The sequence below is a fragment of the Saccopteryx bilineata genome, chromosome 10, assembly GCF_036850765.1.
Source record: "Saccopteryx bilineata isolate mSacBil1 chromosome 10, mSacBil1_pri_phased_curated, whole genome shotgun sequence".
Taxonomy (NCBI): Eukaryota; Metazoa; Chordata; class Mammalia; order Chiroptera; family Emballonuridae; genus Saccopteryx; species Saccopteryx bilineata.
Genome location: NC_089499.1, coordinates 13610834 through 13636990, shown reverse-complemented (window position 1 = coordinate 13636990; position 26157 = coordinate 13610834). Strand labels below are relative to the sequence as shown.

At 49.1% G+C, this 26157-nt stretch overlaps 1 protein-coding gene across 3 annotated transcripts in view; it reads right to left on the bottom strand.

Annotated features, from left to right (window-relative positions):
• SCN10A (sodium voltage-gated channel alpha subunit 10) overlaps window positions 1-26157 on the bottom strand; it is a 96681-nt gene that overhangs the window by 15755 nt on the left and 54769 nt on the right. For 2 of the 3 annotated variants that reach the window (XM_066244354.1, XM_066244356.1), the window contains 7 exons: window positions 16824-17183; window positions 14284-14769; window positions 12777-12920; window positions 11093-11216; window positions 9906-10060; window positions 5930-6103; window positions 1429-1551 (listed from right to left, as the gene is read on the bottom strand). In XM_066244354.1, coding sequence (XP_066100451.1) covers window positions 1429-1551; window positions 5930-6103; window positions 9906-10060; window positions 11093-11216; window positions 12777-12920; window positions 14284-14769; window positions 16824-17183 — 1566 coding nt within the window. The remainder of the gene's footprint in view (window positions 1-1428; window positions 1552-5929; window positions 6104-9905; window positions 10061-11092; window positions 11217-12776; window positions 12921-14283; window positions 14770-16823; window positions 17184-26157) is intronic. The other variant, XM_066244355.1, reaches the window with a different exon arrangement.

The following is a 26157-nucleotide window of genomic DNA, read 5'->3' as shown; positions in this document are numbered from 1 at the left end:
GCAAGAGAAGTGAGTTAATTCGTGCAATAATTCGGGCTGAGGAGACTGAGAGTCACCGGGCAGCTGAGGGTGGCTGTACACTTTCTCTGAACTTCAGCGCAGCACTCAGTGTCTTCCCCCACGACTGAGGAGGTGGAAGAGTTCACAGGTGCACAGGTGCTCATTTAGGGGTGTGAGTGTGTGTGTGTGTGTGTGTGTGTGTGTGTGTGTGGCGAGCACGTACAGACTTCTAGAAACTTGCTTTATTTTCCTTAAATACAGCACACGACAATAGTGTGTGCAGGCATCCCCAAACTATGGCCCGCGGGCCGCATGTGGCCCCCTGAAACCATTTATACAGCTCCTGCCACACTTCCGGAAAGGGGCACCTCTTTCACTGGTGGTCAGTGAGAGGAGCACTGTATGTGGCGGCCCCCCAACGGTCTGAGGGACAGTGAACTGGCCCCCTGTGTAAAAAGTTTGGGGACCCCTGGATAGGATGCTTTGGTTAAGAATCAACAACCCAAATCCATATCCACACACTTGCCTATGTGTCAATCAGCCACCAGGACATAAAGTAAAATAAATATCCAACCATTTCAGTCATAAGCCCCTAGTGTTTGTAAACGTACGCGTTAATTGTAAAAGTCCACTTTTGTTTTTTGAAGATCTGATGTCTTCTTTGAGTCAGTCAACGGTGGCAGAAGAAAGCAAACCCTCACTTTCTGTCCCAGGAGACATTTGTAACAATAAGGAAGGGGAGGGGGGAATTAGCAGTCCCTCGTCCCCCCCTCAGGCAAAGCCCAGGCTTGTGAGCATTCCACACGGAGGAGGACAGGGAGGGCCGGGTGGCAGCTGGTAGAGCCAGGGAAGGAAAGGGTGGGCAAAGGGGGGAACCCTTACGACCCAGGCCTGCGTCAGGTGGGAGGGAAGGCGTGTCCCAGTGGGAGGTGGCTGCGGTGCTGCTGATGTCACAACATTTAAATGGAGTGTCAGAAGAAAGGCTCATTTGTCATGGAAAGATGAAGAGCTAGGGACATTCCGGAAATTTTGGCAATGGGAGGTTGGGGTAAGGGATGCTTGTGGAGCATGAAGCAGGATCCCCGAGAGCAGAAGGGAAGTGTGAGTCCTGGCAGGTGTGATGTTTGGGGTGAGAAGGGGAGAGAGGGTCACAAAGGGGCCTGAAGGGGAAACAGGAGAGTCAGGACACGGCAGCACCACCCGCTTCCGAGCAGAAGTGAGGAAGGACTCAGTGCTGAGCTGGGGGAGGGGGGCGGGGCCCGGAGCCCAGGGTCAGCGGGGGCGGGGCCCGGAGCCCAGGGTCAGCGGGGGCGGGGCCCGGAGCCCAGGGTCAGCGGGGGCAGGGCCTGGAGCCCAGGGTCAGCGGTATGGAGGGCACGAAGGGGTAGCAGGTGTTGCAGACCAGAGCAGTTTGGAGATAGGTCTTACCCGCATGCCTTCAAATCGAGACAGAGCCCGCAGTGGCCGCAGGGCACGGAGGGTCCGAAGGGCTTTGATGGATGATATTTCAGAATAGTCCATGAGCTTCGCTGTCAGGCTGATCAGTGAGATCTGGGCACAGGCGGAGAGCAACAACATCACTCCAGGTTCTCAGAGGGCCAGCCCTGGTGGAAGGAGTCAGGAAATCCCTGCCACCCCCTACTCTGTCTGAGCCAACGTCCTGGCTGCCACCTTATTCTGGGTTCCAATGAGAGCTCTAGAGAGAATCCAATTGCTTCTCTTTTATTAAAGACTTCATTCATCACTTATCTGAAGCTCTGGGAAAGAAAAACCAAGTAGCCCACATTGCCAGACCCTGGTACGTAGGTGGCCAAGCTCCCAGTGTACTAACCCCTCCTCCCCATTCCCTTCTAGGGGCATCAGGTGGGCTCCAACATCCTGGAAACTCTGACTGACTTTCAGAGATTTGGAGAGATGATGTCCCTTCATGAGGGTTGTGTGAACGTTTATTTGGAGGAATATAAAATTAGTCTCAATTGTGTTTGCTCAGAAAGACGAGGTAGAAAGGGTCCTGTTCTAGGCACGATCTAGCTCTCTCTTGGCCCCAGATATATATATATATATATTTGACCTTGGGTCAGCGCCTTGTTAGTCTAGGTTTTACTCTTACCCTGTGTAAAGTGAGAGTCAGGCTAAGAGAATCGCAAGGCCCCACAAGTCTGCTCTTCAGTCAGAGTGACTGACGTGGGTCCGTGAGACCCAGCGTTGTTAGTTGGGACAGAATGGCAGAGTCCTGAGTCCCTGATGGTCTGTTAGCTTTTCCAAGGCTTGCAAAGGAGACACACTGACATGGAAAAGTGGTCACAACTTCCAGGAACTCTGAAGGTGCTGGGGGAGAGGCCCTGTGCACAGGCTTGGGCTTGCTGGGTGCTGTGAACCGGTCCTTGGGGAGGGAGCCCAAGCGTACCAGGACTGGTGGGCGGAACGCAGGCTTAGCCTATCCCGCAGCCAGCTGGGGATGCGTACCGGAACTTCAGAAGGGGCAGGGTTTATCCTTGGGTGCTAGAGCCTCAAAGGATGCCTGTTCTCGGAGTGGCACGTTCCGCCAGGATGAAGCACTGGAATAAAAGGGACCCCCTTGCTTCGTCCATGCAAGGCACCAGACACCAGCAGGTGGCACCCAACCGCACAGCTGACAGAGGGCAGAGAGGTTTGGGGCCAGCCCCACGCTGGGCCCTAGGAAGTTTGATGCATGTGCAAACCCTGCAGCTGGGGCAACCAGGGGCTGGGGCCTCTCCATCAGAGTCCGTCCACCGCAGGTCCAGCTCTATTCCCCCCACTCAGGCCATCAGCTTCCGAGTGGCCTCTAGGCTCCAGTCTTGCACCCGTTCCATCCTTTCTCTACTGCAAATCTGATTATGGTCATGTCTCTCTCTTACTTCCAGCCTTCACTGGGGCTTAGGATAAGCGACGTACTCCTTAGCCTGGATGACACAGCCACAGCCAACTTTTCTAGTCACATTTCACCCACATATTCTACCCAAATCAAATTGTTCCCTAAACGCACCTGTCTGTGCATTTACTCAGGGTCATCTTTTAACTAAGACTGCCTCCCTGGTTCTCTCTGCACCTCATTGGTGTTGAGCATTTTACGCCATCTGCCTAATGCCACCTCTTAAATGAAGCCTTCCTAACCACTCAGCCTTCCCCGGGCAGAAGCAGGCTCATGTCTCTGTGTCCCTAAGATACTAATTATTTCCAGCAGTGCTCACCATGTATCCCCTTATAATATGTTTATTTCTCCCTGTGTGCCTTATCTGCTGAAACATTGAAGTGTCAACTCCCGGAGATAGAAGGTTTCAATTTATTGGCTTTTATCTCTCCCAAAGCACTTCATAAGTCAATCTTATATTCAGTAGTTATAAATAAATGTTGGATGAACTGAAAAAAGAGAAAAAAGAAAGAAGCATATTGGGATGGATGGGAGGGAGGAAAGAAAGAAAGAAGAACAGCTAGATGGGAAGTTGAGGATGGTTGTACAGAAAAACGGATCAAAGGATACAAAAGTAAATAGAATAGATAGTTAAAAGGAAGGATAGAAGAAAAAAGCAAAGAAGAAAAAAATACAGAGTAGGAGATGGATAGGATGAATAGATGTAGGAAGGATGATGGCTAGGTAAAATGGCTGATGGATGAATGGAAAGGTGGAAAGGTGGATAAAATAGGTGAATAAAAGATTAGAGAATGGGTGAAAGGTTGACTGGAGGGATAAATGGATAGATAAATGGATAAATGGGTTGATGGATGACTAGATGGATAGATGGATGAGTGGATGGCTAGATGGTTAGATAGAGAAATAAAGGATAAATAGATAAGTGGAAGAAAGGAAGAATAGATGGATTGGTTAAAGGAAGAATAGAAGGAAGATTAGAGAGAGAATAATGGATTGATAAGAGGAGGCTTGGATGAGAGGTCCATGAATAACTAAAAAGAAAGTTAGATGATTCAATAGTTAGATAGGAGGATGAATCAAAAGATAGGAAGACGGAAGGGCTAAGGACCAGTGGATAGATGGATGGGAGGAAGGTTTGGATGAATGGATGGGCAGAAGGGAAGAAGAAAGGAATTTTGAGAATGGATGATGTGAGAAACAAACTCATGGAGAGGATAAATGTAAGAAGTTTAGATGAGTGGATGTTGGAAGGAAGCAAAAGGAAGGATGAATGGTTGGATAGATGGAAGGAGGGGTGTATGGAAGAAAGGATGGTCAGATGATGACATTTAAAGTGATCAAGACCGAAGCTAGCGAGATCTGCATAGGTTGCAGTGACTGTGCCACTAATAGGGGTGGGCGGCCAGAATAAGACATTTTCCATTCATCTCTGAATAATTATTTCATAGGCACAGAATTATCTCCTGTGACTCAGATTTCAGGCCTTAGAGCTAATTGCTATTGTACAGTGTTAGCCTAACGTTGCTAGCGCACTGGTATCAGGAAGAAAGAGAACTGAGTGGCCGGACCTGCTGCGGAGGACCTGCCAACACAGGAGGGGGACGGATGTTCTTTACTGGACTCCATCCAGCTCCAGGAGGCAAGCACCAGATACGGACACATTCCCGGACACCTCTGAGGTGCAGAACTCGGTGCTGGTGGCTGTTGAAGTGGGGGAGGCAGAGACAAACGCAACACGTGTCTTCCCCTGCCTGCAGAGACCCTCGGCTGAGCACCAGTGCACAAATAACACATGCAGACATCTTGCAAAGCCAAGAGGGCAAAGGCCTGGACGGAGATAGAGGGTTGTCATGGTTAAGATCACTCCTAGCTTTTGGGGGTTAGGAAGGCTCAGGTCTAATGTGTGGAAGGCATTTGGTAAAACCCCTAATAGGGGGGTTGGTGGCCACAGGTTAGTGTGAGTCTGACATATGAGCTTTAGCTTAGCACCTCCCTAAAGGGGAGGACCCTCTCTCCCTTTTAGTGCCACTGGGGAGCAGCCAGCAGAGTTAGCTCAGTGGTTTTCAATTCTGGCTGCACACTGGACATATCCAAGAGTTTTACAAACTACTGTCACCTGAACCCCCCTTCCTCAGCCCTGTACCCCAGGACCAGAGAGATCTGAATCTCTGGGAATAGTAGTGCTTGCTCGTTGTATTTTTAAAAGCTTCCCAGGGGATTCTAGAGTGCACCCAGGGCTGAGGACAGAGTCAGCAGGTGGGCACGTCCTCTGTGCTGTGCTGTGCAGTCTCAGTTCCCTACGCCCAGAAGCCCTGTCACATAGATGCAAGGTCATGAGACCTTTGAGCGTCTCATGTTCCATTTTATTTTATTTATTTATTTATTTATTTATTTATTTATTTATTTATTTATTTTTGTGGCAGAGACAGAGAGAGTCAGAGAGAGGGACAGATATGGACAGACAGACAGGAAAGGAGAGAGATGAGAAACATCAATTCTTTGTTGTGGTTCCTTAGTTGTTCATTGATTGATTTCTCATATCAATGGCAATGCAGTCAAGGCCGCCTTGACTGCGGGCCTTCAGCAGACCGAGTGACCCCCTTGCTCGAGCCAGCGACCTTGAGCTCAAGCTGGTGAGCTTTGCTCAAACCGGATGAGCCCGCACTCGAGCTGGCGACCTCGGGGTCTCGAACCTGGGCCCTCCGCATCCCAGTCCGGTGCTCTATCCACTGTGCCACCGCCTGGTCAGGCCATTTTGTTTTAAATGTAAAATTCATTTAAAGGACAGTAAGTGGTCTTTCTGGAGGGAAGCCTAAGAACCAAGAGCTCCCCAGAGGATCACTATTGCACCAAATCACGTCCTTCCTGGATCTTACCACCCACGTGTGCGCAGGGCTATTCTCAGACCCCTTGCTATGTGCTTAAGACTTCTCTTTGGCGTAGCCCCTGCGGGCCGGGCCTCTGAGCTTTCTTGGGTAGCAGCAGCCCTCAGAGGTGAAGCCCCCAAGTCCCACATGTGCCCACTGAGCTACTTACGCTCACAATGAAGAAGTCTAGCCAGCACCAGGCGTTGGTGAAGTAGTTTTTGAGGCCATAGGCCACCCACTTGAGCAGCATCTCGAACACGAAGATAAATGTAAACACCCTGTCGGTGTACTCCAGCAAGGCCATCACTGTAGGCTTTTTGTCAAGGTAATGGTCTTCAAAGGCCTGGAAAGAAGGGGACAGAGTGGCAGGCTGCCTGGACTCACGGCACTGGGGCCCAGTGACAGGAAGGACTCCGCCAGGCCTGCCCTCAGCCCCTGGGAGGGTGCTGGTCCCTAGCCTGCCTGTATTGTTTTGTTATCTCTGCTCTGGGGTAGGAGGGGGGGTAGTGGAGGAGGCACTGTGATACACAAACCAGGCCTTCCTGAGCCAGCAGGGACATGTGGTCCTGCTCACACTTTGCAGCGATGCTGAATGCAAGTGACAAAGAAAACCTTCTGGAGCTGGATTTTGGAATTAAGCCAAAGGGATGCTGATTGTGACTCAGTTTGAAAATAAAAGCATCAAAGGATGTTCACGGCTGTTCACAGAAATCAAAGTGAGAGCCACCAATGAACCTCTGAAAAAGAATGTTGTAGCTCACTGGTAATCAAGGAAATTTAAATAAAAAGAAGATGCCGTTTTTGTTTTATCAGATTGGTGAAGATAAAAAAAAAGAAAATGAAAACAGAACACAGGGAATACCAAGGTTGGTGAGGCTTTGGGGAAGAGGCTGCCCACTCTCCTACCTGGCCGGTAGCATACCAGGGTTGGTGAGGCTTTGGGGAAGAGGCTGCCCACTCTCCTACCCGGTCGGTGGCATACCGGGGTTGGTGAGGCTTTGGAGAAGAGGTTGCCCACTCTCCTACCCGGCCGGTGGCATACCAGGGTTGGTGAGGCTTTGGGGAAGAGGCTGCCCACTCTCCTACCCGGCCGGTGGCGGGGGAAAGCCAGTGCAGTCTTTGGGAAGCCAGTTTGGTAACATGTCTTTAAGGTGTAGAAACCTAGCAATTCTACCTTTAAGAATTTATCCTAAGGTGGACCCCCGCCCCCAGATCCTGTTTCAGGGGCCAGTGCACCCCCCCCACCTCCCACCTGCTGTAATGGTTGTCTGCTAACAGCTCCTGAATGTCCCCTTTTCCTCAGGCTGTCCCTGAATGTCCCCCTTTCCTCAGGCTGTCTCTGAATGTCCCCCTTTCCTCAGCCTGTCCCTGAATGTCCCCCTTTCCTCAGGCTGTCCCTGAATGTCCCCCTTTCCTCGGGCTGTCCCTGAATGTCCCCTTTTCCTCAAGCTGTCCCTGAAAGTCCCCTTTTCCTCAAGCTGTCCCTGAATGTCCCCCTTTCCTCCGGCTGACCCTGAATGTCCCCCTTTCCTCAGGCTGTCCCTGAATGTCCCCCTTTCCTCAGGCTGTCCCTGAATGTCCCCCTTTCCTCAGGCTGTCCCTGAATGTCCCCCTTTCCTCCGGCTGTCCCTGAATGTTCCCCTTTCCTCCGGCTGTCCCTGAATGTCCCCCTTTCCTCCGGCTGTCCCTGAATGTCCCCCTTTCCTCAGGCTGTCCCTGAATGTCCCCCTTTCCCCAGGCTGTCCCTGAATGTCCCCCTTTCCTCAGGCTGTCCCTGAATGTCCCCTTTTCCTCAGGCTGTCCCTGAATGTCCCCCTTTCCTCAGGCTGTCCCTGGGTGGAAGGAGACTGCCACCCCCTCAGGTTACCTGCCCCCTCAGTCAGCGCCTGACTGAGTTTGAAAGCCCCGAGGTGGGACAGCTCTGTGGGGTCCTGTATGCTTCGTGGCTCCCGTGGGATCCGGCTGCGGCTGGGCTTCATCAAGACCTGCGTCTTTTCCCTGCTCCTTTCAGCGTTCCCCCCTGCTTCTCTCACAGCCTCCCCCTCAGAGTGTGCCCCCCACAAACTGCACAAGGGTCCCTGCTTCCGGTCCTGCTTCTAACCAGGCCAAGACAGGAAACGTCTTCAAAGGCATAACTACAAAGGCTCTTCCATGCTTATTAGAAGTAATCATACGGATGACTTGGGTCTATTATGACACATTCCTAGAATGGACTCCACGGCCACCATTGCCCGAGATGGGAGGAGCATATTGATTGAGAAAAGTGACTGAGAAATTATCGAACACATCATCGTGGCTTCAGTTGTGTAATATGCATGCATTGCATGCGATGAGAAAGATGAGAAGCAAATGTACCAAATGTTTTCAAAGTGAGATCCTCTTTGAGTGATTGGAAAATGGGTGATATTTTTTTTCTTTGCATTTGCCCAGAATTTCCAACTTCGTTTTTTTTTTTTCTTTGCACTCTACTTTGTCAGATGAAAACTCATGTTATTATTTCAAAAGTACGCAAAGTAAAAGCATAAGGAAGACTAAATTTGGTGCCAGCCGGCACAGTCCCTTGGGGAAAGGAGATGGGGAGGTGAGTGGAGAGCGGATGGGGCGCCCTCTGAGCTCCCTGCCTGGGGAGTGGGGCAGCTGGGGTGTGTGGGGGAGGGGAGTGAGAGAGGGAAGGGCAAAGGAGAGTGGAGGAGGGAAACCAGGAGAGAAGGTCCATGGGAAAGACAGGAGCCGAAGAGGTAGTGACAGAAGCACCCATTCAAAGGGCAGTGTGGTCTTATTTTCATCAGGGAGGACAGGATGGAGGGAAGGGGCAGTGTGGAGAAAGCCCCACTCAGCCTCCTCTTGCCCTGCAATGTGAACCTCTGCACCCAGCCCAGGACTGAGACCAGACCGTCACCGCCGTGTGCCAATGGGCACCTTCGGACTCTGCCGCACTGCAACCTCTCCACCTTCCAAGATGGCGAGCAGCCGTGCTGCAGGAAGCCCTCGTCTCCATCGGCTCTGGGCCACTTCCGGCCTCACTTTCCTCCCAGATCATAGCCCTCTTGTCGGCCTTTGCTCCTCTTGGAGGCGGATGCCACCCCCTGAGCAGGTTGGGCAACCTTCCTTGGGAATCTGGCATTTAAGTGGGTGCCCAGACAGTCAGGAGATTGTTTTCAGGGGGTAAAGGACACATGAGGAGCAGGACAAGTGAAAACACTTGGAGCTGTGAGCCAGAAAAGCATGGGGTGCTGGTCCTCCCTTTAACTAACTAGCGGGGACCCCAAGCAGGTCCCTTCGTGTCTTTGGGCTGTGACTTCCTCATCCATAAAGTGCGGACAGCTCAGAAGGATGAGTCCCTCCTTGTGTTGACATCTACCTTGGTCCACTGGGAAGATTAGTTGAGATTGTATAGTGACATTAAAGCAATGGTCCAGAGAGACGCATTCTTCCTTGTCCCGCCAAGCTGGGGATTCAGCCCGGGGCTTAGAAAGCGTCTCTTAACTCAGAATCTCTCTTCCTGCAAGGCTCTGTTATTCAAAGTATGGACCAGCAGCCTCAGCCTCACGTGGGGGCTTGCTGGAAATGCAGCTTCTCCAGCCCCGCCCCAGGGGCTGAATCAGGAACTGCACTTGAACAAGCTCCTCAGATGATCAAATTTTGAGAAGTGCCGTTGCAACGATTTGCTGTGAGCTTTGATTGTGTAATAGTACTATTCTAAATATTACCAAAAGCAGCTCGATGTGTCAAGGATGTTCCTCTCTGTACCAGGCCTTTCAGAGAAGGTCAGTGTGCTTGACGGGTCAGAAGGTAGCAAGTCAGGGGCTTTGGGATTAAATGAGAGCAAACTTAGGTTATGCTGCTGACAAGCTGGGTAGCCTTGGACGAGTGCTTTAAGTCCTTTAGTGTTTGTTTCTGCATCTATAGAGTCGGATGCACACCAGCACTGCTTGCTATACTTGCAGCCAGGTTTAGCAGGCCATGGCATGGGTACCTCGATCACCTGCCATGCCCTGCTGCTGAGAGGAGCCCACGTGCTGGGCTGCAACTCCCCTCTCGGCTAGAGGTCGGGGACTGCATGGCAGGAGTCAAGGGGACCCACCGATGCAGCTTGTGGAGACCCCCTCCGGAGGCCCCGGGGCACGGACGCTGCCTTCCCTTACCAGAGACCCGCTGCTGAGCAGGATCATGAAGATGATGAAGCTCTCAAACCAGCTGTGCTCCACGATGCGGTAGCAGGTCTTGCGCACCTCCCAGCCCACGGTCCACGGGAACTTGGCGCTGTCCACTCTGCAGCAGGGACAGCGGCGAAGGCAGCCTGTGGGGAGGGGTGACTGAGGGTGAGTGACGTCCCACTGGGGAAGGAGGTGCTCTTCTGCTCCAGCCCTGCGGGGAGATCACTCTGCTGGGAAACCCCCTCGCCATCCCTTGGGGAGAGAATGCCTTCCTGGAATACAAGGGAAGCGGGGTCCCTTCCGGGCAGCCTCTCCATCCTGCCCTCGGCTGTGCCTCTCCGACATCTGCCTTGCCTACTCCCCTCTCCTCCCCAGCCTTCTTCCTTCTGACGGAGGACACCCGAGGTCCCTGTGCTTATGCCCACTGTCTCCGGAACCCTGACAAACCATGTGGCCTCGGCCCAGCGGTGGTGTCTGAGGGGCTATGCCCTGAGCCAGTGCTGAACTGAGGGGCAACCACACGGCTGAGAGGGGGCTTGGGTTCGGTCCAGTCCGGCCCAGTCCAGCCCAGCCCAGCGCAGCCTAGGGTCATGTGAAACTAGAAACTGCAAGTGTTTCTTTTTCTTAATTTGAATGTTGTTGTTATCGAGGCCACCATCTCATAGTACGCTTACTCGTTTACGGCACACATACCTATTGAGAACGCAATGTGCCTCATGGTTAGACGCTGAAGAGAAAGACAGGGGCACCGCGGTCTCTGCCTTCAAACGTTACTCAAGAGTCTGAAGGCCACCACGCGTCATGGCCCTCCTCTGGGTCCTTTACGCCCCAATCAAGAGTGTTTATGGGAGTGACTCCTTCCCCCTTTGCAGCCTCAAGGGGGCTGATTTACAAAGGAGTGAGAGGTTTTCAGGGGTGAGAAGGAGGGGGCAGCACCCGCCAGTTACGTGTCTGACGTGGCAGGAGACGCGGATCCCGCCCCCCGGCTGCTGCACGTGGTGGCGTCGGTGTCTGACGCCAGTCCCTCAAGCCTGTCAGTGAAGCAGCAAGGGCCCTGTCTCCTGCGGACCCCACGCCAGGCAGGCGCTGGAGGCGGTGGTGCCCTCGGGAGGGCTGAGCTGGGTCCTGGCCCCTAATGAAAGTCAGCGTGGGGAGGCGTGCGGCTGCCACTCTACCTGCCGTGAAGCAGTCCTCGGGTTCCTCCAGGTCTTCCGCCAGCTCAGGGATCTTCTTCAGCATCTCCTCAGGGTCCGGGCAGTCCACCGTGCTGCCTTCTGAGGAGCTCCTGTCGTCTGCTCCCTGCGGGGCACAGGGCCAGGGCCAGGGCCGGGAGCTCTCAGCACCACTGGTGCAGGTCCCCCTGGGCAGGAGCTCGCTCGGCGCTGCAGGGAAGACCTCAGGCCGGACCCACCGTGGCGTCCCTCCCTCGCGTGTTTGGTGCCCCGCCAGCCAGCGGAGGCCCAGAACGGTGATGCTCACCCTCAGCTCTGCGAGGCTTTAAACCTCCAGGCCCCAGAGGGAGTGCTGGCGACGGCCGAGTCACCGTAATGACCCCCCGTAAAGACTGAGCATTCCCTAGGCTTGAACATTTAACCGTGGAGCAGCGCTGCTGGGGCCCTGCGGCCCTCCCGGCAGCTCCAGCCCTGTAATGTCTCTAGATGAATTCAATTAGGAGCTGAAGCTGCCCTCCTATTAGTACAGCTGATAGCTTGGCTAATGGACCCAAATGGCAGGGTGCGCCTGTCCCCATCTGTCACTGTCAGGCCCCTCCCTGCCTGGTCAGGGTCATGGACAAAACAGAAAAAAAAACAAAACAAAAACAAAACAGAGCCAACGCCCAGCAGTTGGGTACGAAAAACACAGAGTGAGCTTAGAAGGCTCAGCAGGAAATATGATACCCGTGTGGAGAAGGTGGCAATCCCTGCCTGGTTGGAACCCAGTGGCTCGTGTGCACCCAGGGCCCCCAGATGGCATGCCAGCCCATCCTCTTGTCTCCCCCTGCTGTGATCAGCCCTGCCCAGGGGCACACAGCCAGTCACTGACATTCCTCAGGCTGAAGGGCTTGATAACTTCGGAGGTGAGTGATGTCTTTCTTATCTTTGCCTCACCCGCTGCCTGTCACAGGCTCAGCACTTAGTGGCCAGGTGTCAAGTTAAATTTTTGATTTTTAGTTACAGTGGCATTAAAGATGCTCAGGCTTTCCAGACACCTCTTTTTTTTTTTTTTTTCTATAGTTCGCTTTCTTCAAAGATTCGTAGCGAAACCACCAAGTTTATTTTTACCTCTTTAGAAGACATTCCCAAGCCTGATTCTTCTTCCCGCTCGGTCTGCGGAAGGCTGTCAGTAGACCGCTCCGCACAGACGGCCTCTCCAGGGCCCCAGAAATGTTTTTGGCTCAAGAAATTGGTGTGGACAAAAGAGAGCGGGGGTGGGGAGTCACAGGGAAGACAGTCTCACCCACGAGCCACTCTGACATCTATCGGGCAGGCTTCACCTAACTCCCTCTGTGCATGGTCTTTTGTTTCCTTTTTGTCTTGGCTGTCATTTTCTGGGCACTTATTCCATTTCAGAGAAGAGCTGAATGGTTGACAAGCAGCATCTCATTTAAGCTTCAAAAGAATCCTACCCAGGGTACCATGCGGTTTCACAGATGGAGACACAGAGGCTCAGAGAGGTTGAGAAACGGTCACCGCCCCCCCCCCCCCGCCCCCTTGTGTGTAGCTTTACTATTCCTGCTGAAATCATACTGAGTAGCCCCGGGGCTAGGAAGGACTGTGAAGACTCCCAGAATGTGACAGGAGTCAGGAGTTTAACTGCAGTCTGAACTAGCCCTCCTCTCTGGGAAGCTCACATACCTACCTCGGCAGGGGCCTGAACGGCGTCCTCATCTTTGAACTGCTCACCCGGGCATGGAGCCAGGTTCTCGGACGACGCTCTGGAGCCTGGGCTCCTGGGTGCCAGGTGGTGGTCCTCAGACCTCCCGACTTGCTGCAGCGGCTCCTGCTAGTGAGAGAAGATCTCCACTAGGTGCCTGCGCCCGCTCTCAGTTGACCATTTCCAAATCAGAAGCGGTCTCGCATTTACCTCCTAGTCTGCCCCGTCTAAGGACCTAATACATGTAACTAGAATCTATCCATCCACCCACCCACATACTTGCGTGAAGTGAGTGTGAAGACTATATAGCCTGACAGATCTGTTTGGCTCTTGGCTTCCTTACTTACAAGCTGTGTGACCTTAGGCAAGTTATTTAACCTCTCTGATCTTCACACACACACACACACACACACACCCACACCCCCCGTCTGCAAAATTGAGCGGGCAGGTCTACTTCAGTTATTTTGATGACTCAGTATGGTCGTGCTTATCAAACACTTGAACAAAGCATTTGGCTCTATAGATGTTATACATGACCATTATTAATTGTCCAAAGGTCAGAGTGGTAGTGAAATTAAGCCATGTGGAGTCCCCCAAGGACCCTAAAAAGTAACTAAAAATGTCTCTGAGTGGAGACAGCCGTCAAGGAGTTCATGTCCTTTACGCTGGGAATGGTGACGCCCTGCCCTCGGCAGACAAAGGCATGTAAAATATGGCAGCTGATAGCAGCTGCTGGAACACAAGGGAGGGGACAGCTGCAGGGGGAGAGGGCTGTGGGAGAGCCACATACTCAAAGCACAGCTGTCTAAGGCCATTTCGTGGGATGGCCGGCAGCCCTGAGTGTCCCTGGGTCCCACAGGACTTCCCGCCTTCCCATATTGTGCCCCTAGTCATTGGGAAGAGGCTGATGAGGGTTGATACATCAGCTTAAAGTAGTAGGGAACCATCCAAAGAATTTTAAAAAATATATTACCAAAGAGGCTGAAATTCTTTGGGGCCAAAAGGAGCAAGTGTCATTTCCCTGTAACCTCCCTTGACGGGGAAAGCTGGCTAAGATGAGTCATGTAACGATCGGGACTCATTAGGCTTCGGGTGAAGATTAGAGGAGGCTTGCTTGCTCTTGGAGAGCCTCCTGCTCTCAGAGGAATCTCATTAGCATCTCATGCACACAGCCTGGGTTTGGCGGTGTGAAAAAATAGCCCCAAGTGCCTCAAAATAGCTTGGGGCTCAAGGCTGCCCCTGCGCCCTACTTGCCTGGGGGACTCATGACCCTTCCTTCCCGATGCTTAAAGGCCACCTCCTCCTGAAACCTGGCATGGCTTGCGCTTCCTTATGCCAAGGGCTCCTCCGGCTGGCTTGCCCGGGGCTCTCCGAGGCTGTGTCAGCCCTGATGTCGGGAAATCTCTGTATCACAGTTTCCTGTCTGCCCCTGCCGCGCCCTCCCTGAGGCCTATCCCTGCTTCCTGTGGGCATCCAATGGGAGAGCTCTCACCTGCATGTGGGGGATCACTTCCTGCTGGGAGCTCTGAGCATCCTTTTCCTCTTCCTCCTCTTGCCCCTCTCCCCCCTCCTCCTCCTCCTCCTCCACCAAGTCATCCAGGTCAGATTCACCCTCGGCAATGGGCACAGAGACCCAGATGTTAGGGTTGGTGATGAAGTCACTGTGGTCCTCTCTGGGCTCTCCGGGAGCCGGGAGCCCTCCAGGGCTCCCCATGGCCTCATCGGCAGCAATGTGGTTCTTGGCTTTGGAGATGGAAAGTGGGATCTTCACCACCAGCTGGGGCTCTGCCTTGGTCCGGGGGAGGAGGAGGCAGGGCCGGCAGAAGAAGCTGCGAAGGGCCTTCCTGGCGCGATGGCCGAACACCTGGATCCGGGCCAGGGCCACCTGCAGGTTGTTCATCTCCCCGTCCTCCTCTGAGGGTGTGAGGTTGTCGGCGCTGAAGGAGTTCAGCAGCAGGGCGATAAACAGGTTGAGCACCTGAAAGAGGAGCGGAAGGAAGGGAAGGTCACTCCGTCAACACACCGAGCCCCTCCACGGCCCACCAGTGGGCAGCTCGATGGCAGGAGAGCCGGAGAGCCACGCCTGGGCCTCTCCGTGCACTCCCAGGGTGCTTTCCCTCTTGGAAGAATGCATCTTCTGAAAGCCAGGGAGAGGAGCCTTGGGGATGCCCTAGGTCACTGCCTGCCTCAGGTGGATAAGGCTTGGAAGCATGTTCTCCCCCTAGAGGAGGAGGGTCACCCCTGCTGAGCACAGGGGCGTCAGGGACAACAGAGAGGAGCAGGCACGGGCCTGCCCTGGGACCACCTTCATTTGCCAAAGCCCCGGGTTCTAGTCCTCACACTGCAATCTTGGGCACACCTCCTCACTGCTTCCAACTTCACGCTCTTCCGCTCTAAGCAGGGAGTGGGACTGTCTACCTCTCCGGTGGCTGTGAAGAGGAAGTGACATGAGGGATGGGAAAGTGCTCAGAGGGGCAAACCTCCTGCCGAGGGTTCAGGCCTGTGGCTCTGAGGGATGGTGGGCTGGGCCGGGAAGGCGGGAGGTCCAGCCAGCCCGCGCTCGGGAATGCGGCGGAAGGCATCACTGCCTCAGGAACCTGGGCGCAAAGACTCGGAAAAGTCTGGGTCTGTTTTCTTTTCTTTCTTTCTTTCTTTCTTTCTTTCTTTCTTTCTTTCTTTCTTTCTTTCTTCTTTCTTTCTTTCTTTTTCTTTCTCTCTCTCTCTCTCTCCTTCCTTCCTTCCTTCCTTCCTCTCTCTCTCTGTCTCTCTCTCTGTCTCTGTCTCTCTCTCTCTTACTTTCCTTTTTTTATTTTTTGGAGAGAGAAAGGAAGGGAGAGAGAGATGAGAAGCATCCACTCAAAGCTGAGTTACTTTCATTGTTCATTGATTGCTTCTCATATCTGCCTTTACCAGGGGGCTCCAGCCGAGCTAGTGACCCCTTGCTCAAACCAATGACATTGAGCTTTAAGCCAGCAACCTTTGAGCTCAAGCCAGTGACCTTGGGATCCTGCTGATGATCCTGTGCTCAAGCTGGTGAGCCTGCGGTCAAAGCTGGATGAGCCCGTACTCAAGTCAGTGACCTCGGGGACTGGGACCTGGGACCTCAGCGTCCCAGGTGGATGCTCTACCCACTGCGCCACCGTTGGCCAGGCTCATCCCTTTTCTTGGTCTAGTGTTCTCTTGTCTGTAAAACTCTTACAGGAAAGGATCTGCGTGGGTTGACTTCCAGGGCAGTAAGAACGGGGCTCCAGAAGTCCACATGTCCCTCCAGCCAGCCGGTGCTGGGAGACTGAGAGCGCCCAGAGCTAGTGTGGGCAGACAAGCTGAGGGCAGGGAGCCAGGCTGGGACAGAGAAGGGCTGCTGTGGCTGACTGGCAAGGAAGTCCGCAGAGAGGCTTCCCCAAACCTGGAAGTGGACTGTGTCATTGCCACGGTGGCGTGAGATGTTGCCCACCACCCGGCTTCCTTTATTCATCTTGTCCCATCGTGTCTGCTCCCTGCTCCTCGCTGGGACCTGTGTAGCTTGGAGACATCAGCCTGCTTTTACTCCCCTGGAGAAAATCATTTTTTTGAAGCTCCCTGGAGCGGGGAAGGAAATTTTTCCTTTAACAACTAACAGCTATCATTTATTGAGTTCCTGCCATAGCCCAGATACTGCTGTAGGCAATTTGCATATGTCATCTCCTGTAATTTAATTCTCCCACTAAGCCCATGAGCAAGCACTGTTTTCTTGATTTTTAAGGCAATTAGAGCTTGGGGAGACCGTCTCTTGGGCTGGGTCAGCCATCTTTATTTGTGGTGGAGCTGGGATTCTAAGCTGGGTCGTTCCTTTTCTATTATATGTGCTCATTCCTACAAGTCAGGCTGCCTCCCCAAGGACAGTTCTTATCATGTGACTTAGAAATGACTTTGAAAAGTTTAAAGGCCTTTCACTCTGGGAGGCACAAGGTGGGCACATGAATGTGCCACGTCAAAGCTTGAACCTGGAAGCTCCCCTCTGTTGCCCAGGAGACAGCAGGGCTCTGCACTCACCACCAGGTTCCCCAGCACCATCACTGTCAAGAAAAGGACGAGGCATATGGATTTCTCGCCAACTTCCATGCAGGCCCACATGTTTTCAATCCACTCCCCGCAGAGGATGCGGAAGATGATGAGGAAGGAGTGGAAAAAGTCCTTCATGTGCCAGCGAGGCTCTTTTTCACCAGGCACAGAGATTTTGTACCCATTTCCCCGGTAGTTCTCCCCGAGGAGCTGCTTGCCAACCAGCGCGAAGATGAAGACAATGATGGCCAGGATGAGGGTCAGGTTCCCCAGCGCCCCCACCGAGTTCCCGATGATCTTGATGAGGTTGTTCAAGGTTGGCCAGGACTTGGCCAGCTTGAGAACCCGCAGCTGCGGAGAAACAGAGACGGTGTCAGGTCCTGGAGGCTGTTCTCCTCCTCCTTTTTCCTCTTAAGTCTTGGCCAGAAATAAAAGGCCTGGGGAAAGCCCAAGGCAGCTCATTCCATTAAGAGAAGGTGCTCCCAGAAAGTGTTCTTTGAGACCTTTCGTCCTATGTCTTCAGTTACTGAAAAATATTATCAGTCCTCGATGGCCCCTACATATTCAATGTGCTTTGCTGACTGTGGCAAAGTCAGGGGTGTTGTGCTGGGTGGGTGGTTTTGCCGTAGCTACTCTGTGCTGTAGCCACTGGCCTCCTGATGTGGGCCTGTGCTATGGCGGTGGAGTAAGGCATGACAGAGCTGACAAATAAGTGAGAATGGTCCACTTTGACCTGAAGAGAGACTAGTCTTCTGCAGGTAGGGCATGGCTCATGGCATTTGAGAGGTATTGGCTAATGATCTCTTAGGGCAGTGGTCGGCAAACCACGGCTCGTGAGGCACATGCGGCTCTTTGGCCCCTTGAGTGTGGCTCTTCCACAAAATACCACGTACAGGCGCTACCTTGATAAGGAATGTACCTACCTATATAGTTTAAGTTTTAAAAATTTGGCTCTCAAAAGAAATTTCAATCATTGTACTCTGTTGACTAATGAGTTTGCTGACCACTGGCTTAGGGAATTTCTCATTTTGGGGCTATGGATGGCTATTGCCCCCACCAGCTCTAAAATGGCAAGTATAGATGATTTCATGGACCCAGCATTATATGACCCGTATATGTTCATTTAATTGATCAACTGAACTGCCCACCATATTGACTGCCAACCATGTGTGTGTGGCACCGTGCCAGCCTGAGGTGTGCGTGGAGAGAGGATCCTGCCCTCATGGAACAAATGGTTAAGTTAACGAAAACAAGGCAAACACCCCGAAAGTCTTCAGTGTTCACCCAAATGTGCTAAGTCCCACAAGAGAGCAAAAGTGCCATGCATAAAGATGTATAAACACTTAAAGAGTACCTCTGCGTGGTTCTCTAATATGTTAGGCAGGAATATCTGGGCTCAGCTGTCATGGGGTATTTGGGGAGCACCTCCCAAGAGCCAGGCTCTGGGTCGGGTGCTTGGATACAGTGCTGAACAGAGCAGGGCAGTGGGTTTTATCACCTGCACAGCAGTGCGTAAGTGCCAAGGGAAGAGATTTAATCCTCTCACACAGGAAGCTCCATAGTCACTTCTCCATGTGATGGGTGGGGGGTGGGTGGGAGGTCATTGTTCACCTTCAACCTAGTCTGGAGGTTATTGTCCTCATACTGGAAGCAGAGCTTGGTACACCCAAGTCTGTGGACTGAACATCGAGGTATTTGTCAAACGCTCATAAAAACTGAGTGTTGGTAACTTGATGGAGCCATTCTGTGGAGGGCTTTGGGAGAATGCAAACTTTCTCTAGCAACGTGATTGGTAAGTTTCTATTCTTGTGGCAAACCTCGGACAAGAGCAGAAGTCAGGCCCTGACACAAAGTGACAGCCACCCACCACCCCACAGAGTCTGTGGGTCCTAACTCGGGACAGGGAGGGGCACAGGGGCAGGCTCACTGGCACCTGAGCAAAGAGGCCAGGCACTGACTCTTGCCTCAGTGGTACTTGGCTGATGGTTTCCACTGGTTCCTTAGTTAGTTTGGACAGGGGGAAGGAGAACAGAGAGTTTAGAAATTAATAGAGTTGACTCTTAAACAACATGGGGGTTAGGGGCACAGGCCTCCCATGCAGTAAAAAAATCTATGCATAACTTTTGATTTCCCCAAAACTCAACTGTTAATAGCCTACTGTTGACCAGAAGCCTTACTGATAATATAAGCAGTTGATTACCATATTTTGCATGTTATATGTATTATATAATGTATTCTTACAATCCAGTCAGCTAGAGTAAAGAACATGTCACTACAAAAATCATAAGAGAAAATACACGTACAGTATTTATCAAAAAAGAGCCTTCATATAGGTGGACCCAATGCAGTTCAAACCCACGTTGTTTCAAGGATCAATTGTATTTTCTTAGATAGCAATTTGTTGTCCAAAATCAAGCTTATACTAAACTGTAAGCAAGTTGTGATAATTCTCATTAGAGGACATGAATTGAGTCATTCTCTATTAATTCTTTTGTTGTTTTTATAAAGGACAGGAAAACAGGATCCCTCCACTTGCTGTTTCCCGGATGTCAGGGTTTGGGAGCCCCTGTTGTTAGCTGCTGGGCTGTACTGCCCTTCCCCTCACAAACCACCTAGCTGGCTCCTGCATTCCCAGAATGAATGGCTCAACAAAGCAGCCCCACCTGTATCTGTCCATATTCCCTGTAACCTCCACCTCCACCCCCATCCAGTTGCTCTCTGTAGCCTTTGCCCAGCTTAGCATTACAGCAAAAGAATTGTTTCATATTATCACGGAAAATTTATAAACTGTTGCTTTTAATAGCTGCTGAATATTCCTTTCTATTTAATTAACCATCTCTCTAGTTAATCTCATAATTAATATAGAATTTTCTGTTTAGGAGGGGAAGTACACTGCTTCATAGTCCAATCAGTAGGGAATGGGATTAAGTCTTTAAGTGTTGAAGACCAATTAAACCTTTCAGTGAAATGAAGTGACTCTGAGCAACGATTATCCTAATGGTGTGGCCACCATTGAGTTGAGAGAGAAAGAAAGGTATGGAGACAAGAAAGCAAAGAAATAAAGCAGAGCTGAGAATGGTCAGAGAAAGCACTTTGGGCAGGTGGAACCCAGAGTAGTCTGAAGCTAAGTTTATTTATTTATTTATATTTTAAATTATTATTCAATGAGAGGAGGGGTGGCAAAGAGACAGACTGCTGCATGCACCCCAACTAGTATCCACCCGGCAAGCCTGGGTGGATGCTCTGCCCATCTGGGGAGTTGCTCCATTGCTCAGCAACTGAGCTCTTCTTAGTGCCTGAGGTGGAGGTTATGGAGCCATCCTCAGTGCCTGGGGCCAATTCGCTCCAATTGAGCCATGGCTGTGGGAGGAGAAGAGAGAGAGAGAGAGAGAGAGAGAGAGAGAGAAAGAGAGAGAGAGAGAGAGAGAGAGAGAAGTGAGAAGGGGAGGGGTGGAGAAGCAGAAGAACACTTCTGTGTGCCCTGACCAGGAATCGAACCTGGGACATCCTCATGCTGGGCTGATGCTCTACCACTGAGCCAAGTGGCCAAGGTGAAGCTAAGTTTTAAGGGATGTCTATTGCAAAAGAGACCTTGAGCCCTGACTGAAAGCCTTAGACTGTGTAAAACTAAAAAGGAGCCTTGGCCTCCCATTTTCCACAAGCTGAAGGCAAGCTCTGCAGGTTGTAAGGCCTGGCTTGCATCATACTACATCACAAGTGAGAAATAAACCTTTATTGGGTTAAGATGCTGAGTTTGGGGACTATCTGCACAATAGCTAGAATTATTTATTGTCAATTAAGTAACAGATTTTTAAAAACAAAATAAAATTAGAACACAACAGAATTATAAGTTGGAAGGGGGTAACAGATGAAAATTTGTCTTGGGGGAGGATAAAGATTTTAGTTAATTTTTACTTTGATTAGCTACTCATGCTGGAATTACTAAGGAAACCAATCAAAGAATAAAAATGGGGTATTTAATTTCTAAACCAATAAAGGGGGAAAAGGAACAAGGGAAAACAAATAATCCAAAATAAATCAAGAAGGTGGTGATGGTGGGAACACGTGCATACTTGAGCACATAGAAAACCCCAAACACAATGATAGACTCCTATCCAGATCTGTCTGTACTCGCAGAGTAAGAGGACTCCGCACTTTGGTTAAAAGACACGAATTGAACTATCAGAACTGAATAAGAATCTAAAATCTGACTATGCTATTTACAAGAGACATATTAAAACTCTACGGATTCTCAAAGGCTGGAAGAAAAAGGATGGGTAAAGATATAAGAGGCAAATTCCAAACCAAAAGGAAACATTATTGAATTTACATCAGGCAAGGAGATTTGTAAGGCAAAAATGCATTTTGGGGGATAAAGAAAGTCAACTCGAAATGATGAAAGTTTCACTTTACTGGGAAAGATATAATATAGCAACTTAAAATATGTATGCATTTAATAACACAGCTCCAAGATGGAACTGTAGGGAGAAACAGACCTCCCGTAGCATAGTGGGAGATATTTTTATACACCACTCTCTCAGTAATTACTAGAACAAGCAGACAAAAATAAGCAGGGATATAGGATATTTGGACCATACAATGACCTTTCTGTGCTCAGTGGGTTATGCAGTGTATTGACCCTTGCAACTGCAGAAAGTATTCTTTTCAAGTGCCTAATGAATATTTTCAATATGCTAAGCCAAAAGGAAATTACCAATACATTCCAAATCATTAAAATTATACAGCATATGTTTCAGACTCTGAGACAATTGAGCTGGAATTCAGTGGCACAAAGGTAACTAGACATACGGCATATGTTTTGAAATTGAGAACCATGCTTCTAATTAACTTTTGCGTCAAAGAATAAATCAAATTTAAAATTAGGAAATATTTAGAACCAAACAATAAGGAAAATTCTACACATGAAAGCAGTTCTTAGAAGGAAATTGAAGTCTTAAATGAATATATTGGGAAAAACATAGGTTGAGAATTCCATCTTAAGAAGTTGGAAAAGAATAAAATACGTTGAGCGGAGGATGTCATTAAGATAAGACACAGGGTTAATTGAAATAGAAAACATCAATGAAGTTAAGAGGATCAACAAGCTAAAAGTTGGTTCTTTGAAAAGACTAATTAAATTGATGATTTTTTGCAAGACTAATAAAAAAAAAGATGAGAGAAAGCACAAATCACTATTTTTTAAAAGAAAGGAAAAGGTAACATAAGTACAGGTGTTATAGGCCCTTATAAGATAACAGCATAGCACACACAACTTTATGCCAAGCCACTTGAAAATTTAGATAAGAAGGAAAATTTTAGAAAAATATCACTTACCAAAAACTATTTGAGAAATAGAAAAGTTGACTAGTTCCACAGCTATTAAGAAAATTAAATCAGGCCTGACCTGTGGTGGCGCAGTGGATAAAGCGTTGACCTGGAAATGCTGAGGTCGCCGGATCGAAACCCTGTGCTTGCCTGGTCAAGGCACCTATGGGAGTTGATGCTTTCAGCTCCTCCCCCTTCTCTCTCTCCTCTCTATCCCTCTCTGTCTCTCTCTCCTCTCTAAAAATGAATAAATAAAAAAAAAAAAAAAAAAAGAAAATTAAATCAGTAATGAAAAATCTTGACTTCCACGTGGCTTCATTAGTGAATTTTACCAAACCTATAAGGAGCAAATAATTCCAATCTTACCTAAAGTTTGAATATAGAAGAAGAATATTTTCCAACTCTTCTCGTGGAGATTAGCATAACCTGCAATTAACATACCAAAACCTGGCAAAGGACAATGCAAGTAATGAAAATTATTGGTCAAATATTACTTTACTCATCAGTATGGATGCAAAAATGTTAAAAAAAAAACCCCACAAAACTCTTAGAAAACTGAATCTTCCAATGTATAAAAATTGTATATTATGCTCTGGCCAGTTAGCTCAGTTGGTTAGAGAGTCGTCCGAAGAGACCAAGGTTGTAGGTTTGATCCCTGGTCACGGCACCCAAGAGAAGTGACCAATGAATGCATAACTAAGTGGAACAACAAATGAATGCTTCTCTTTCTCTCTCTCTGTCTCTCTCTCCCCCCTCTCTAAAGTCAATCAATAAAAAACAAAAATTGTATCATGATTAAGATGCGTTTATCCCAGGAATGCAAACTTAATTTCATATTAATATAATTGGCTACTCTAATAGATTAGAGGAGAAAAATCTTGTGATTATGTTAGTGTGTGCAACAACTATCTGATAAAATTGAACATCCATCCGTGATAACTATTTCTTTCTTTTTTTGTGTGACAGGGACAGAGAGAGAGTCAGAGAGAGGGACAGATAGGGGCAGACAGGAAGGGAGAGAGATGAGAAGCATCAATTCTTCATTGTGGCACCTTAGTTGTTCATTGATTGCTTTCTCATATATGTCTTGACTGGGGGGTGGGGGGCTACAGCAGAGTGAGTGACCCATTGCTCAAGCCAGTGACCTTGGGCTTCAAGCCAGCGACGTTGGGCTCAAGCCAGCAACTTTGAGGCCATGTCTATGACCTCATGCCCAAGACAGAGACCCTGCACTCAAGCTGAGCCCCCACTCAAGTCAGCAACCTTGGGGTTTCGAACCTGCGTCCTCCACATCCCAGTCCGATGTTCTATCCACTGTGCCACTGCTGGTCAGGCCATGATAACTATTTCTAACAACAACAACAAAACTTCCTAAACTGATAATGATTTTTAAAAAATCTTAAAAAAAACCTGTCACAAATATCAGAGTTGGTGAAATAGTGAAAGCATTCTCTCTAAGATCTGGAAAACAGCAAGGTGACCTGGTAGGAGCATTGGTTCCAACTACACTAGATATCCTAATCAGCACAATAGTGTAATGACAAGAACTAATGCTATAACGATTAGAAAGAAGAGACAAAACTCATTATTTCCATGATATAATTGTGTTAAAAAATGTAAAAGATTATACAGATAAGTTGTTAGAATTAATGAGAGATTTCTGGATACAAAAATATTAAATAGCAAAATGCTAGCAAGAAAAAAAAAACAGCATAGGAAATTTAAAAAGAGAGTTTGTTTAGAATAGCATAATGAACGAGGAAATATCTGGGGGAAAATCTAACCAAAATATGGAGAAAAATCCCTTATGGAGAAAATTATAAAACTTGATGCAGAAATTTAAAAACTATTGAAGGTGAAAATAAATGGAGAGTATGCTATTGTCATAGATCAGAGGACTATATAATGTAAAGGTTACATTCCTTCCCAAATTGATCTATAGATTACTGTAAGTGTTATTTGCATATAGGTCTATAAGTTGGCAAGGGCCATGATATTTTCTTTTTTTACAGAGACAGAGAGAGAGTCAGAGAGAGGGATAGATAGGGACAGACAGACAGGAACGGAGAGAGATGAGAAGCATCAATCATCAGTTTTTTGTTGTGGCACCTTAGTTGTTCATTAACTGCTTTCTCATATGTGCCTTGACCATGGGCCTTCAGCAGACCAAGTAACCCCTTGCTCAAGCCAGTGACCTTGGGTCCAAGCTGGTGAGTTTTGCTCAAACCAGATGAGCCCATGCTCAAGCTGGTGACCTCGGGGTCTTGAACCTGGGTCCTCCGCATCCCAGTCCAACGCTCTATCCACTGCACCACTGCCTGGTCAGGCAAGGGCCGTGATATTCTTAAAGAAGTCAGACAAGGTGAGTGGCTTCCCTAAAGACACAGACATAGTCAAGGCAATTGCAGTAATTAAGATGGTGTGGGATACCAAGATAGCAGTGGAGTAGGCAGATGTACAGACTCTCAGCTCACACCCCCAAACTGGATTACAAATTAATTTAGGAACAATTAGCATGAAAAACCAACTCTGGACTACAAGAATAGCTCTCAAAAACCAAGGAGCACAGAAGAAGTAACACCGAGCCTGGTAGGAAGCATTGAGGAGCAGTGGGTCTCTCCTGCTTACAGGAATGGGGAGGGGGTGAGGTTGAGCTTAGAAGGGCTCTCATTCCAAGGAAAAGAGTAGAAAATATCACTCACAGCCACTTGCCTGGGGACCTGGGAATGAGGTGTGCTGAAAGGGCTGGCTTATCTTCCAAAACGAAAGGGGGGAGAGAGAGAGACAGATGGTGACAGGCAGAGGAATGCATGGGAGGACCTGAGAAGCTGACTCATCCAGTGCTGGAGGCAGTCATAGCTGGGGGAGGGGTTGATCCTTCCACATAACACAAGACTAAAGTGGTTCCAGGTCACCTATCTCAAGATATCTCTCCAGCTCCAATCAGTGCAACAAGACACAGCTGAAAACAAGAAGTGGGGAGGAGGGTAATTCAAGTCTCCATGGAGATCTGAGATATACTCCCCATACCGAAGCTGAGAAAACACCCCGCCCCCAGAGATAGTAACTGGCAGATCAGGCCTTCAGAGTCTCAGGTTACACCCACTGCATTCCTGGATACAGTTTCAAATAAGCCCCCTGCTGAGATCAGTAAACAAGACTACCACATGTTAAGAAAACTGAGAAGAAAACAAACAAATCAAGACTTCAAAGCCTCTCTACTAGAAAAGCCAAATCCGAAAGTGGATTACAAATAACAGCTGATGCCAACCCAAGAAGACCTAGAAATAACACAACTGAAAACTGGAGGCAGACAACACCAAGCCTAGACTCAATCAGCTCTACAAACAATATACCCAAACACACAGACATAATGAAAAGACAGAGAAGTGCAATCCAAATGAAACCACAAGAGAAACCTCCAGGAAATGAACTGACTGATATGGAAATAACCAAACCTCCGGATGCAGAGTTTAAAATAATGATTGTAAGGATGCTTAGGGATCTTAGAACAACAATGCATGGTCATTATGAACACCTAAATAAAGAAATAGCTAGTATAAAAAAGGACATTAAAATATTAAAAAAAGAATCAGTCAGAGATGACAAATACAATATCAGAAATGAAGACCACAATGGAAGGAATTAAAAACAGGATGGATGAAGCTGAGGATCGAATCAGCAAGTTGGAGTACAAGTTGAATGAAGGCATGAAAGCAGAGCAGAAAAAAGAAAAGAGACTCAAAAAGTCTGAGGAAACTCTTAGAGAGCTCTGTGAAAACATGAAGAGAAATAACATCTGCATCATACGGGTTTCTGAAGAAGAGAAAGAACAAGGGATAGAGACTTTGTTCAATCAAATCATAGCTGAAAACTTCCCTAAATTAATGCAAGAAAAACTCTTCACAAGTTCAAGAAGCACAGAGAACTCCATTAAAGAGAATACCAAAGAAATCTACACCAAGACACATCATAATTAAAATACCAAAGCTAAGTGATA